Genomic DNA, 14,316 nt, shown 5'->3' with positions numbered 1-14,316 from the left:
CATGCTATATTTTTATGCATGTGATGGTATTTCATTCATTTATGTTGAGTATAGTATTCCGTCATATGAATCCACTCCACTGTTGATAAACAGTTGAGTTTTTCAGATTTTTGCAGTTACAACTAGTGTGCTGTGAACATACTCGTTCGTGATTTCTAAGGCGCGTGTGAAGAATGTCTATATAGGATGGAATTACTGAGTTGTAGAGTACGTTCATCTTCACCTGGACTAGGTAATGCCAAAGATTTCCAAAGTGCTTTTGACCAGTTTACACTCCTTCTAGCAGTGGATGAGAAAGGACTTTGCCACATCCTCACCAATAAACAAACGTAGCATGCTCTGACCTCAGAAGTGTGAAATGGTATCTCATTGTGGCCTCAGTTTGTATCTCCCCAGTGAAGTTGGGCATCTCTTTATATGTTTAGGGACCATTTCTGGAGCAGTAATCCTGGCTCGTTACTCTTCACGGTATCTTTTGTCAAACAAGTTCTAAACTTAAATGTGGTCTAAATTATCAATCTTCTCTTTGTTTACCTTAGTTTATGCTTTTTTTTGTCTTGTTTAAGGCATAGACCCTTTCACCACCACCTCGCCCTCAAGACCACCCTGCCTGACCTCAGTCTCTTCTTGGCCTAATTTGGATCTCCAGCTTTTTGTAAAAGGACTGTTGAAACTTTTGCCCTTTTTAAAAATGGAGTAGGCTGTTTTTTTCTTACCAGTCTGTAAGTTTTTTAATATCCTGGAAAGCAATGTTCTTGTGGGTGATTGGTGTTGTAAATATTACAAGTATCTTTTCTCCGTTTGTGTCTTGTATTTTCATGGTCTGCATTACCTTAATTTTAATGTAGTCAAGGTTATCAATATTTTCTTTCCTAGTTTGCACATATTACATCTTGTTTAAGAAATCCCTTTCTGTCCCAAGTTCAAGACATTTTATAGTTTTAGATTTTTGCTTCCACATTTAAATCTTTCCTCCTTGTGGAATTGATTTGTGTGTACGTGTGGTGGTGTGAATAAAGACTCACAGTCATTTTTCTTCCCCATATGGAATAACTAGTTTTCTCAAGACCACATATGGAATAGTTGTCCTTATCTCACTGCTGTGCAGTACCTGCTTTCTCATAAGTCAAGTTTTCATAAATACACACAGCTGTTTGGGAGCTCTACTCAGTTCGATTGGTCTATTTGCTGTCTGGGCCAATATAACAGTGTCTTAATGAGTATTGCTTTGTAATGAGTCTTTGATATCTGTCGACCAATCCCCCACATCTGTTCTTCAGCAGTATCTTGGCTCTATTTGGCCCCTTGCTTTTCCATATAGAATCATCTTGTAACATTATGTTACCCTTTTGGAATTTTGATTATAACTGCATTACAACTATCTGGAGAGAATTGTCATCTTTACAATATGGAGCCCACTTCCTACTCAAGAATATTATATAGCTCTCTGATTATTTAGGTCTTTTTAAAAGTCTTTCAATAAAGTTTTATATTCTCACCATAAAGAGCTTATATATCTTTTGTTAGGTTTATTCCGAGGCACTTTACAGTTTTGGTAGATAATATCCTCCCTCCCCTTTTTTTTCCCGACATTTTCTGAGTTATCATTGCTACTCCTGGGCTGTCTTTAAAAAGCTTTGGAAGTAGAACTTGAAATTACTTTACCCTAAGTTGTAAACAGTGCCCAATCCATTTCTTCAAGCAATTTGTCCATTTCAACCAAGTTGTCAAGTTTGTTGGCATAATATTTTCTTAGTTTCTCTATTTTCTGTTTCATTGATTTCTAGTTAATTCGGGTTGACTTTACTCTTCGTTCTCAAGTGCTTTTGGTACAACCTAAGGTCACTGATCTTAGCTTTTCTTCTTTTCTAATATAAACATTTAAAGCTATAAATTCCCCTATAGCACTTTTTTGGCTGCATCCCACAAATTCTGATATTATTGTATTTTCATTATCTGTCAATTTGAGATACTTTCTAATTTCCCTGGTTTCTTTTTTGACCTATGGATTATTTAAGTGTGTTAATTTTCCAAATATCTGAGGTTTTCCTAGACATCTTTTTCTTACTGAGTTCTAGTTTAATTCCAATCTCATTTAATTCATAATCCATGTAATTTTAATTCATAATCCGTGTAATTTTTTCATTCTAAATTTATTGAGATTTATTTTGTGACCCAGCATATGAATTAACATGGTGCATGTAGCATGTGCTCTTGAAGAGAATATATATTCCGCAGGTGTTGGGCATAGTGCTTTATAAATATTGCTTAGGTCAACGTGGTGACTTTTTTTTTTTTGATCTTATACGTCTTTACTGATTTTTTTTTTTTGTCTAATTGTTCTACTAATTGCTGAGAAAGAGGTGTTAAAATCTCAAACTATGATGGTGGATTTTTCTGTTTCTCCCTTAAGTTCCATCAATTTTTGTCTATGTATTTTGAAGTTCTGTTATTAGGCACACATATTATGATTGTTATGTCTCTGATGTATTAACCCTTTGTCCTTATGAAATACCCCTCTTTATCTCTACTAATGCTCTTCATTTTCAAGTCATCTTAATTTGATATTAATACAACCGTTCCAGTCCTCTTATGCTTACCATTTGCATAGTATATATTTTTTCCATCCATTTACTTTCAACTTATCTGAATCTTTATATTTAGTGTGTCTCTTGGAGACAACATATATAGTTGGGACTTGCTTTTTCTGACATTCTGACAATTTGTGTATTTTAATTAGAATGTTTACTGTTTTAACATTTGATATAAATTATTGATATGGCAGGATTTAGGTCTACTGTTTTACTATTTATTTTCTGTTTGTTGCCTTTCATATTTGACTCTGTACCTCTTTTCCTGACTTCTTTTGGATTAATTGAATACTGTTTTGAATTTCATTTTAACCTATTAGCATTTTAGCTATACTTCTTTCTGTTAATTTTCAGTGGTTGCTCTAAGGATTACAAAATGCATCTGCAACTTTTCAGTCTACTTAACTAACACTGTACCACTTCATGTAAAGCAGACCTCCTGTAACCCTTCACTCCTACCCATGCCCTGTCCAGATGCACTTCTATATTGACCCAATAGGATCTTCTACCTATCCTATAATTTCGTATAAGAAGCACTCTGACCTCTTTCCTCAACACTTCTTATGTATAATGACCCAAAACTCATCATTAGTAACAACAAAGCAACAAAGAAGGGAGACTTTTCTCAGCATCTTCTTGGTAAAGAAGGAACGCACATTCACAAACTTATTATGCCTGTTTTTAAACTTGCCTGTTTCAGACTGACAGAAGCCTCACAGCAATTTAGGGTGCGGAAGTGGTTTAAAAATTTTTAGCAAATACTTATTTGCCAGACTTTTTACATATCTCCTCTAATCCTAAAAACTCTGTGGCAGATATTATTGCCAATTTAACAGATAAACCTCACCCCTGAGCATCAGACCCCTGTCAGCTTCTCAATGAGTCCAGCCCTGGCCACCCTATTTAAAATCACAACTCACCCGGCACTGCCTGGGACTCTTGCGAGTTCCCTTGCCTGTTCTTACTTTTTTCCCATAGCACTGACCACCTCCCAATCTACTATATAATTCACTTATTTATTATTCTTATTGTCTCCCTCTCTAGAAAGTGAGCACCTTGAGGTAGGGTTCTTTGTGTTTTGTTTCCACTGATACACTCAAGCACCTAGAACAGTGCCTGGCATGTATTAGGTGCTTGGTACGTGTTTGTTGAATGAATGACTCTCCATCATTTTCACCTGGATGTTTCACAGGCATCACATACTCTGTCCTCCAGTGTCCCCTATGTACCATCATTCATCCAGGTACTCCTATCAGAAGTATAACTGTACCCATTCACAGTCTTATGTTCACTCATTAATTTATTCTTTGAATAAATATTTTGAGCATCTGCTATGGACCAGGCAAAATTCTAGACACTGGAGCTTCAACAGTAAACAAAACAAAAATCCCTGCCCCATGACTCCCAGTGAAACTTTTACTGGGGGAGATAGACAAAAAACAAGTACATCTGTCAAATGCTAAGGAAAAGTAAAAATAAAGCAGGATAAGAATGATAGGAAGGCTTATATAAGATGGTCAAGAAGGGTCTCTCTAATAAGGAGACTTTTCAGCAGAGACCTGAGGAAAATGAGGGGCAAATTGTATATATATGAGGAGAGATCGCAGGCAGAGGTTATAGCAAATGCAAACATCTGAAGCAAGAGCAAGCCTGGCATGAGCTTGGGACAGCAAAGCCAGTATGGCCTTTTTCCTCTCAGTATTTCATTTTGGATAGTTTCTATCACTATAACTTCAAGTTCACTCACCTTTTCTTCTCTTGTGCCTTATCTGCTGTTAAGCTTGTACACTGGATTTTTCATCCCAGACAATGTAGTTTTCGTCTCTAGAAGTTCAATGTGGGTCTATGTTTCTACATAACCTTTGGAACATATGGAATACAGTTAAGCTAACTGTTTGAATGTCTTTCTCTGCTAATTCTAACATCTGTGTAGGTTCTGGGTTGGTTTTAGTTGGATCTTTCTCCTCCCTATGAGTTGTTTTCCTGTTTCTCTGCACATCTGGTAATTTTTGATTGGATACCAAATATCATGAGTTTTACTTTGTTGGGTGCTTCTTTCTCTGGCTTTGTGGAGTTAGTTTTCTCACACACATGCACCGTGGATTACTCCAGGGGGACCATCCTCAGACCTCCATTGTTCCATGTGCAGCTCTCTCCTTTCAGGTACTCTGTTCTGCAAACTCTAGCTGCCTTGTTCTCTCTGGACTGCCAACTCTGTCTCCTCAATTCAGGCATTCTGCCAGGCTTTGCCTGGGTTTCCCCTCACAATGCCATGTCCTGGAAACTCTCAAGGCAGTGAGTAGACCTCACCTTGTTTCGTGTCTCTCAGGGATACTGTACTTTGATAGCTGATGTTTAGTGTTGTGAAAACCATTGCTTTACGTATTGTGTCCAGGTTTTTGGTTGTTTTAGGTAAGAGGGTAAATCTGGTTCCCATTACTCCATCTTGACCAGAAGCAGAAAACTCTTTCCTGTAAGATTTTACTTGTATAACTTTTAACTTTGAGATATGATGCCTGTTTCCTTATTTGTTGTAGAAAATTGTATTTATTCATTATATATTGTAGGAAATTGAACTTTAATCTATTCATCAACCTTGTAATATTCAAACCACTGACTATGACATGCCTGATCTTATTCTATAATGAACTCAACCAGTATAAAGAAAATTGTAGAAATTTCCTTAAAGACTGGAAAAATACCTGTTTTCCTCTTTGCATTAATTAAGGTACAAGTAATTGTACCTTGCAAGGTAAATTGTAAAAAGAATCCTTAAAAAATGAAATGTAGGGGGCCGGCCCGGTGGCACAAGCGGTTAAGTGCGCGCGCTCCGCTGCGGCGGCCCGGGGTTCGCTGGTTCGGATCCCGGGCGCGCACCGAAGTACTGCTTGGTAAGCCATGCTGTGGCGGCGTCCCATATAAAGTGGAGGAAGATAGGCACCGATGTTAGCCCAGGGCCGTCTTCCTCAGCAAAAAAAAGAGGAGGATTGGCGGATGTTAGCTCAGGGCTGATCTCCTCACAAAAAAAAAAAAAAAAAAAAAAAAAAAAAAAAAAAAAAAAAAAAAAAAATGAAATGTAGATCTTTGTATCTGTAGGTGTGTTTGATAAGTCTTGCTCATCTTTCAGATTTCAGCTCCAATGTCATTTCTTCAGGGAAGTCTTCTCTAAGTCAACACCCCCTACTGCTCAGAGCACCCTGGCCTGTCTTTTAAAATGGTTACCTCAATTCTGACAATTATGCAATGACTTGTTTGACACGTTTCCTCTGCCATATAAGTTCTGTGGTGGGAGAAATTATATCTATCTTGTTGACCTCTGAATCCCCAGGACCAAGTCTGGTGCCTGACACAATGCAGGTTCTCAACAAATATTTGTGAAATGAATGAGAAAGTGAAGACCACACAGTAAATAGTGAGGCTGCGATACTGGCCGGGCCTATCTTCCTCCACTCTCTTTTATCTTTCCCCAGGCTGTCTGTGATGGTAAAGTGCCAAAAAAAAAAAAAAAAGAAGAAAGAAAGAAAGAAAAGAAAAAAAGACATTGCATCTTTCAAAAGATTTTAGTGCAATTTTCAACATATCAGATCGACCATCATTAAGATGTTTAATAATAGGTTGTGTTGGTGAAGATATGGAGAAATAGATACTTTCCTTGCTTTAAAGTGTTTTAAAGTGTAACCCTTTAAGAAGATCCATCTGGCAACATCTGTGAAAATTCAAAAATGCACATGCACATTCAGCAATTCTACCTCTAGGAATTTATACTAAAGATTTAGTACTGACAGTGAACAAAGAGGTGTGTACAGAACTACTCATTGTAATACTCATTGTAATATAATGCTAAATAGGAAAAGATTGAAAACAACCTAAATGTTACTTATTAGTAAAGTCTGGTGTGTGTGTGTATAGTGTAGTGAAATGCCATACAGCTTTTATTAAATGAAGGAAATTTGTGTATGAATATAGAACAATTGGCAAAATATGGTAAGTCAAAAAAGCAAAGTGCACAATAGTATATATTGACCACAAATATATTAAAAAGCAGAGGATATGTATAATATGTATATTATATACATGTACATGTGCATATGTGTATTTTTTTAGTATTGCACAGAATGTTCCTGGGAGGATACTGTTATCAACAGTCAGTGGGGTGGGATATGGAGGAATATGGGCAGAGGGCATATGGGACACATCTTTGGGCCACTTCAGACGATCCTGGTGTCACTGGTGTCTCGTGTAGGTTACAAGTTTCTTCACTACAGGCCAACACTTAGTTTCTGGCTTCTATTATTTTCTGTTGGGAGATAATTTTCCATGGGTCTCTTGATATCTTCCAGATGATCTTTTCAAGGATGTGCATACAGCGAATAGGCTTGGAAAGTAAAGATAGTGTCTCCCTCTGAAGCAAAGGGCAGGTTTGTTTACTATCCAGTGTGTCTTCCACGACTACAGTGAGTCTGGCGCACCTACTGCTTGCCCATCATAAAGCATGGTTTCCTAAACTCAAGGTTCTTCTCCTGTAACACAACCCAATGCATGTGCAGGCGTCACCCAGCACTCTTTGTGTCACTCTGTGAGATCTGGGCCTCAGGGAAGTGGTGCAAGATTAGCACTCTGGCTCCTATTCCTGCTGTGAGTAATAAAGTGTCCTCTGACTTTGACACAGGAGTTTTGTGCTTCTACTACTCCTGAAACTGTGGCAGACTAACTTCCTAGCTTGACAGTGGGGTACAGTCTCAGCCCCTTTATAAGTAACATCTTCAGCCTCAGATGAAGAGTCACATAGAAGGGCATGGACCTGACCTCATCCGTAGCTTCTGAGCCAAATGGCACAATCTTGAAGCACAAGGAGTTATCTTTCCTGGAGCAAACTGTGAAAAGTACAAAAATTCTCTCTCTCTCCTTCTGACGGACTATTCTTAGGCAGTGTTTCTTTCCAGACTGTCCAGAGATGTCCCCAGGGAACTAAGTGACCCTATCTCGTTGTGAAGCAGTAGCTGGCATGGTAACAAACAACTTTGTATTTTCTCCTCATTCATCTGTGCTTCTTCTTTATAATCTAAAAAAATCATAATTTTTCTTAAGCCTATCAGAACTGATGTTGCAAGGCAATTAAGTAAACTGAATGCTAGAGAGGGACAATCGTCTCCAAGGAGAGATAAAGACACATGACTTTTTCACATTTGCCAGAGTGCAGAGGTGGCTGTTTTATAAGCTGCTAAGTAGTAATCTGCAAACATTTTTATATTCTTGGCAATTGTGGGTTAGCATCTCAGTCTGGAATAGCTGGGATGTTAGTGCCCCTTATGTCTCAGACATAAGGGATGTTAGTGCTCACTCACAGGTTTTTTCATGGCCTTCCACTGGGTGCTCAGGACAAAGACTGGGGCAGGGCAGGAGACTGGAAGGCATGGATGTACAGTATAGCTGCTGCTGAGGTGGGACAGGCATAAAAGCCCACCTGTTTCCCTGGACCATTCTCTGCTGTTAGCAAAAGCTGTAAGCCATTGATGGAGGGTCAGCAACCATTCTATCAGGCACAGACATTGCTGCTGGGGGAGGAGTAGAAGCAAACCCCCTCTACCTCAGGGGAGGGGTAGGAAACCCTCTCATCCCCAAGACAAGGGCAAAGATCCTTTATTTCTGGAAGAAAAGTAGAAGCAAAAATCAACATTTTGGGGAGAGGAGCAGAAAAAAATTGGTACCTAGTATCCTCCACTGATACTACTCCTGGGGGAGCAAGAAATTCCTACTTAAGACAAACCACAAATACAGGAAAAGGAGGATGGTAATGCTGAGAAAGACCTACTTATGAAGCCCAGGTGTGCAGAGGCTGCCTAAGACTGAGACTAGACTAAGACAACAAAGAACTCCCACTGTCCCTATCGTGAACCTAGCACAGACCAATGAGGAACAGTCGTCTACCCCTGGGAGAGAGGCAGGATCATGGAGCAAGAACGTCTACCCCTGGGAGAGAGGCAGGATCATGGAGCAAGAACCCCTCTGTGGCACAGGCATGCAGAGACAGCTGAATGCTAGAGAGGGAACAGGAACACCAGGGGGAAGAAACCCTCTGGCATCCTATCATCTACTCTGAGCACAAGGTAACAACAGCTCCCTGCTGGTGGAATTTGAAGCCTGTGATGCATTGCAGATAACAATGACAAAACACAAACCCAACTCAACTTCTTGCAAGATTGACTCAACCTCCCACGCCGGCCTAACAGGCATATGTTTATATCCAGGCATAAACACTGTTTACCTCATTTTGTGAGTTTTTTCCTACATACAATAAATTGAACTCAATATTATGGGACTCAGGAAAAAAGGAAAAAAAAAATACACCTTGTCAAGAGATGAAGCAATTAACAGAATTAGACTCAGAGATGACCCTAATATTGGGATTATCAGTCAGGGACTCAAATTCCTATAATATATTAAGGGATATAGTGGGAAAGGCAGACAACATGCATTGACACACAGGGAATTTCAGCAGAGAGGTGAAAATTATAAAAAAGATAAATAGAAATGCTAAGAATAAAAAGCATGACATCAGAGATGAAAATTCAACAGGTTCATTAGTAAAATAGACACAGATGAAGAAAGATTCAAGAAACCCGAAGATAGGTAAAAAGAAACTATTCAGCCTGAAACACAAAGAGGGAAAAACCAAAGAAAAAAAATAAGAAACCACCAGAATAGAGCATCCAGGAGTTGTGGGACAATAACAATCTAATGTATGCATAATAGAAGTCCCAGAAAGTGAAGCAAGAGAAAAAAGGGCAGAAGAAATATTTGAAGAGATAAGGGCAAAGAATTTTTCAGAAATAGTAACAAAACATCAAACCAAAGATCCAACAGGATAAATTCCAAAAACAAAAATTACAAAACCACAGACACCTAGTAGTCAAACTACTGAAAATTAAAGAGGAAATAGTGAAAGCAGCCAGAGAAAAAGAAACACATTCAGAGGGACAAAGAATTACAGCAGAGTAGTCATCAAAACAATGGAGTGACATCTTAAAGAAATAAAAAAGTCAACCCAGAATTCTGTCCTCAGTGAATACATCTTTCAAAAATAAAGGTGAAATAAAGACTTTTTCAAAAAACAAAACCTGAGAAAATTCATTGCCAGCAGACCTATGATAAAAGAAATGTTAAAGAAAGTTCTTCAGGTATAGGTATGATATCAGATGGAAACTTGGATGCACACAAAGAACTGAAGAGGGCCATATAACAAATTACTACAAAACTTAGTGACATAAAATAACAAACATTTTCTCAGAGTCTGTGGGTCAGAAATTCAACATCAGCTTAGCTGGGTGGTTCAGGGTTGCTGGCCAGAGTTGCTCATGTGGTTGCAGTCAAGATGTTGGCTGGGGCTGTTGTCATCTGAAGGCTTGACTGGGGCTGGAGGACCCACTTCCAAGCTCATTCAATTCATATAACTGGAAGAGCCCTCAGTTCTTCACCATGTGGGATTCTCCATAAGGCTTTTGAATATCTTCATGACATGTCATCTGTCTTCCCCTAGTGCAAGGGATCTGAGAGAAAAACAGAAGCTGCAATTTCTTTTATGACCTAGCCTTAGAAATCACACATTTCCACCAGGGTCTATTCATTAGAAGCAAGTCACTACTGCCTGCACCTCAAAGGGGGGAGAATTAAGACTGTCCTAGAGGGAGGAGTATCAAAGGATTTGTGGACATATTTTTAAAGCACCACACACCAGAAATTATAAAAATGAAGATAAATATAAAAGACACTTTTGTTATTTTTATTGCTTTAAAAGAATTCAGTCTAAAGCAAAAATTACAATGTATTTGGGGGTTTATTACATACATAAAAGTAAACTGTATGACAACAATAGCATGAATGATAAAAGAGAGTAATTGGAAGTATATTCTTTCTTTTTTTTCCTTAAGATTTTTTCCCCAGTTTTATTGAGAAATAATTGACATACATCATTGTATAAGTTTAAGGCATACAGCATGATGGTTTGATTTAGATATATCGTGGAATGATTACAATAGGTTCAGCTAACATCCATCTTCTCGTATAGACACAATAAAACGAAAAGAAAGAAAAAAAAGGAAAAAATTTTCTCCTTGTGATGAGAACGCTTAGGATTTAGTCTCTTAACTTTCCTCTATATCATACAGCAGTGTTAGGAAGTATATTCTTGAAAGGTTCTTGTAACTCTACACGAATATATAGAATATATTACCATTTGAAGGTAGACTGTGACAAGTTAAAGGTGTATATTGTAAATCCTAGGGAAGCCGCTGAAACTTTTTTTTTTTGTAAAGAGCTATAACTAATAAGCCAATAGTGGAGATGAAATCAAGAAAATACTCAGTCCAGAAGAAGGTGAGAAAAGAATAAAAAAGGAAGAAATGGGACAAGTAGAAAACCAGCAAAATGGTGGGCGTAAATTCAACCATACCAATAATATTAAAAGGTAAATGCATTAAACACCCAATTAAAAGATATCAGATTGAATAAAAAAGCAAGACCCAGGTATATACCATCAATAAGAAACCCACTTTAAACATAATTTAAGAAAAGATAGGTTAAAAGTAAAAGGATGAAAAAAAATGAGTACCTGCAAAAACTGGTAAACTCTAAACAAGGCCTATTGTTTAATAATAGTATCATACCAATGTCAATTTCATGGTTTTGATGAAATGTTACTTTAGGGGGAAGGTGCATGAAGGGTACAGAGGAACTCTCTACTGTTTGTGTAACTTTTCACATCTTCTGCCAGCATCCACAGAACCGTAACAGGCTAACTCATTCCCTTGTAAATAGGGTAAAATCAAATGCCACACTCAGCAGTTTTGTTGACAAGGATGGCATGCTGACAGACAGGTCTCTCCAGGTTAGGAGGGACAAGGCCCTACAGGCCAGTTCAAGGAATGTAAGTCTCCCCGAGATCCAGTAGTGAATGTTCCTGCCCCAAAGGTACATGCAGCAGGAAAGTAGTGAGTCTCCTACATCCTCTTAATGATGCTAAGCAGCTAGAGGTAGGATTGAAATCAGTCACCCAAATGGTACCTTGATTTTTGCTTACTCTTCTAGGCAGGAAGAGGAAGGGATGTTATCATAACAACAAAGCAGCAAGCCCTGTGGCCCCAGCCACAAGGCAGTATGGCTGTGGTTGCTGAGGCAAGGAATCTCCCAAACTGACATTAATGTCAGCGTTGAGGTCTTTACTATTCAATATAGAGCTCTGAGTGACCTAAAAACAGAAGTTCATTTGGTGGAACTGAGTGTGGGTGGCAACTCAAAAGTGAAAGTGAAGAAAAGTGAAGGATTGCCTGTTAGTGCAATGTCGAGTATCTGGTTCCTGCCACAGCCAACTTGGCTGGTAATTGAGGACAGGGCTCTAGGTGCCATGGCTATGGGTGGCCAAAGCTGGAAGACTGCGGACCAGAACATAGTGACAACTGCATGGGCAGAAAGTAAGGGGCCCTGGATGCTGGGAGAGGAAACAGCAGAGGCGCTCAGCATTAACCCTGGAGCCAGGAGTCAATGCAATCACATTTCCTCCCCACCACCATGGCTCCCACTCTCCATGGACTAGCTTCCCCCGCCAGCTTGCACTCCCAGCTGGGGGTAACTTGGTCTCTTGGAAGCTGTGCTACAGCCCCTGATGCACGTTAAACTTTTTGGTGTACGTTCCTGTAGAGGAAAAATGACACTTGAATTTAACTCATAGTGTGTGGACAAGGTTTGTAGTGGGGAAGGGAAACTGAAATTGTTAGCGGCTCGTCTGAGCCAGAGAGAGCTGAGGTGCCAGGTGTTGGAATAGCCAATTAAAACAAGAAGCCAAAATGAAAATAACAGTCAACCCAAACTGAAAGTAACCATCAAGTACCACGATAGTATAAGCAAGAAGCTAAACCAGACAAAGCATGGACTCCCTGTTCCATTTTCCCCCACAGAACGGCACACCAGCCAAGGGTCAGGTAGACCAGCACAGAAATTGTGGCCGTTTCACAGCTGAGAGAACTCTGAAAAGGCTCCTGCAGCTTTATGAACCCGGGGTTGGAGATGGGTGAGAGAGAGGAGGAAGGGCTAGGAGTGGAAAAAGTACCGAGTCAGAGTGGAGAAAAGTGTCTTCAAGTTTCCCCCCTTCCCCTCCTCCTCATAAGCACGTCTCAGCAGAGGCACCCTAGGAAGGCCTCTGTTAAAGGCCCCTTGAGAAAGAGGCCTCTGAGGGTAGGCCTGTGAGCTAGGACTGCAGCTGTGCATAAAAGCCCGGCAGGAGGGGGCCCTGGGTCCTTGACTTTAACTTCCTTCACAGACTACAGTGCAGTGGCAGCTTTCTTGGAGGGCAGCTTTCTCTCATCAGCGTGTCAGGTAAAGCCTTTGTAATCACCTATGTTTGGGCCTGAAAAACCACACTAAGGTTTCTGACCAGGAGCCAGATCTCTCAAAAAATAACCTGTCACCAAGGTCCTCTGAACTAATTCAATATATGTATAATGGAACTGATGTATTATATGCCTGCACTTTCCCTTCCCCCAAGTGTCACATTCAAGGACCACTGCACGGACTGCCCAGCGGAAATAATATAGAACCCCAGGAGGACAAAGAGAAACCACAGCTTCAAAGACTTAATGGCTGCCCGAGTACTCAGAGTCATGGCCAGGTACTACAACAGCACCAACTGCCTGACATGATCACCAGATACACCTTTGTACAAAAGGAGGCAGCTCTTAACCTGCTACTAAGCTTTTGCTGAAACTGAATGCATGCCTCATGGAGGCCTTGTAACTCTTTGGCTTGACATCCCCATTTTGGGGTGGGTCAACTTGGACTCGATGACTAACAAGATGAAAAGGACCCAACAAGCCTTGCAAGTCAAATGGAAAGGGCGCAATCAAGAATGCAGCAGCTTTTTGGTGCTTTGAAAAAGTGGCAGCTATTCCTTTGGGAGTAAACATTATGACCCACTCTACTGCCTAAAGTAAAGCTGCTGGCTAATGGTGCCCCTGACCCACAAACACTCCCTAAGCTCCTGGGCCTAGACCACCGATTGTCTAAACTGAGACCTAATGGAGTCCAACAGGTTGCTGCCGCTGCTCAGCCTCACCGTCAGCTACGTAAAACCAAAAGCAGGTGTGGTCGCTCCTCTCAGTGGACAGAACTCAAAGCAGTCCTTAGGACTCTGGCCAATCCTCCCCTTGATGAGCCTCACTACAGTCGTACTAACTTTTGGGTTCTCGCCTTCTAGCTAGGTTGTTGCCAAATGGCCTACCTGGTCTGCCAGATGAAAACCTATAGATAGGCAGGTTAGACACCTCTCTTTAGCCATTAAACTTAGGCAAATTGTTCAACTTCCCTAATAGTTAAAGAAATGAATATTAAAATTAGATACCAGTTTTGATCATATTGACAAAAATGAAAAGCTTAGCAATATCCAGTATTGGCCAGGGAATGGATGCAAAGTTATTCTCAAACACTGTTGATGGAAAGTAAATTGGTAGTCTTTTTGAAAGGCAACTTGACTAAAAATTCACATACACACTGAATGATTCCACTTCTAAACAGCTATTGAAGAGAAATAATCAAACACATGTAAGAGGTGTGTATTAACCTGTTTGTAAAAGTGAGGGTAACCCTCCACTAAATTTTACTTGTGCCCTCTCTCACATTACCTACTATTATATTTCTTTACAATTCCCACCAAAGTTTTGGAATCTATACCTAAACC

General features: G+C 39.8%; 1 protein-coding gene across 1 annotated transcript in view; it reads right to left on the bottom strand.

Moving 5' to 3' along the window:
• Positions 1–8,561: 8,561 nt before the first annotated feature.
• The window catches only part of CARNMT1 (carnosine N-methyltransferase 1), a 46,581-nt gene continuing 40,826 nt past the window's right edge, over positions 8,562–14,316 (bottom strand). The window contains exon 8 of the mRNA XM_058565637.1: positions 8,562–10,138. Within this exon, the coding sequence (XP_058421620.1) occupies positions 10,055–10,138 (84 nt within the window). The 3' untranslated portion in view covers positions 8,562–10,054. The remainder of the gene's footprint in view (positions 10,139–14,316) is intronic.

This window comes from Diceros bicornis, chromosome 22 (assembly GCF_020826845.1).
Source record: "Diceros bicornis minor isolate mBicDic1 chromosome 22, mDicBic1.mat.cur, whole genome shotgun sequence".
NCBI lineage: Eukaryota > Metazoa > Chordata > Mammalia > Perissodactyla > Rhinocerotidae > Diceros > Diceros bicornis.
Note: the sequence above shows the minus strand (reverse complement) of the source record. Positions and strands in the feature narration are given on the sequence as shown.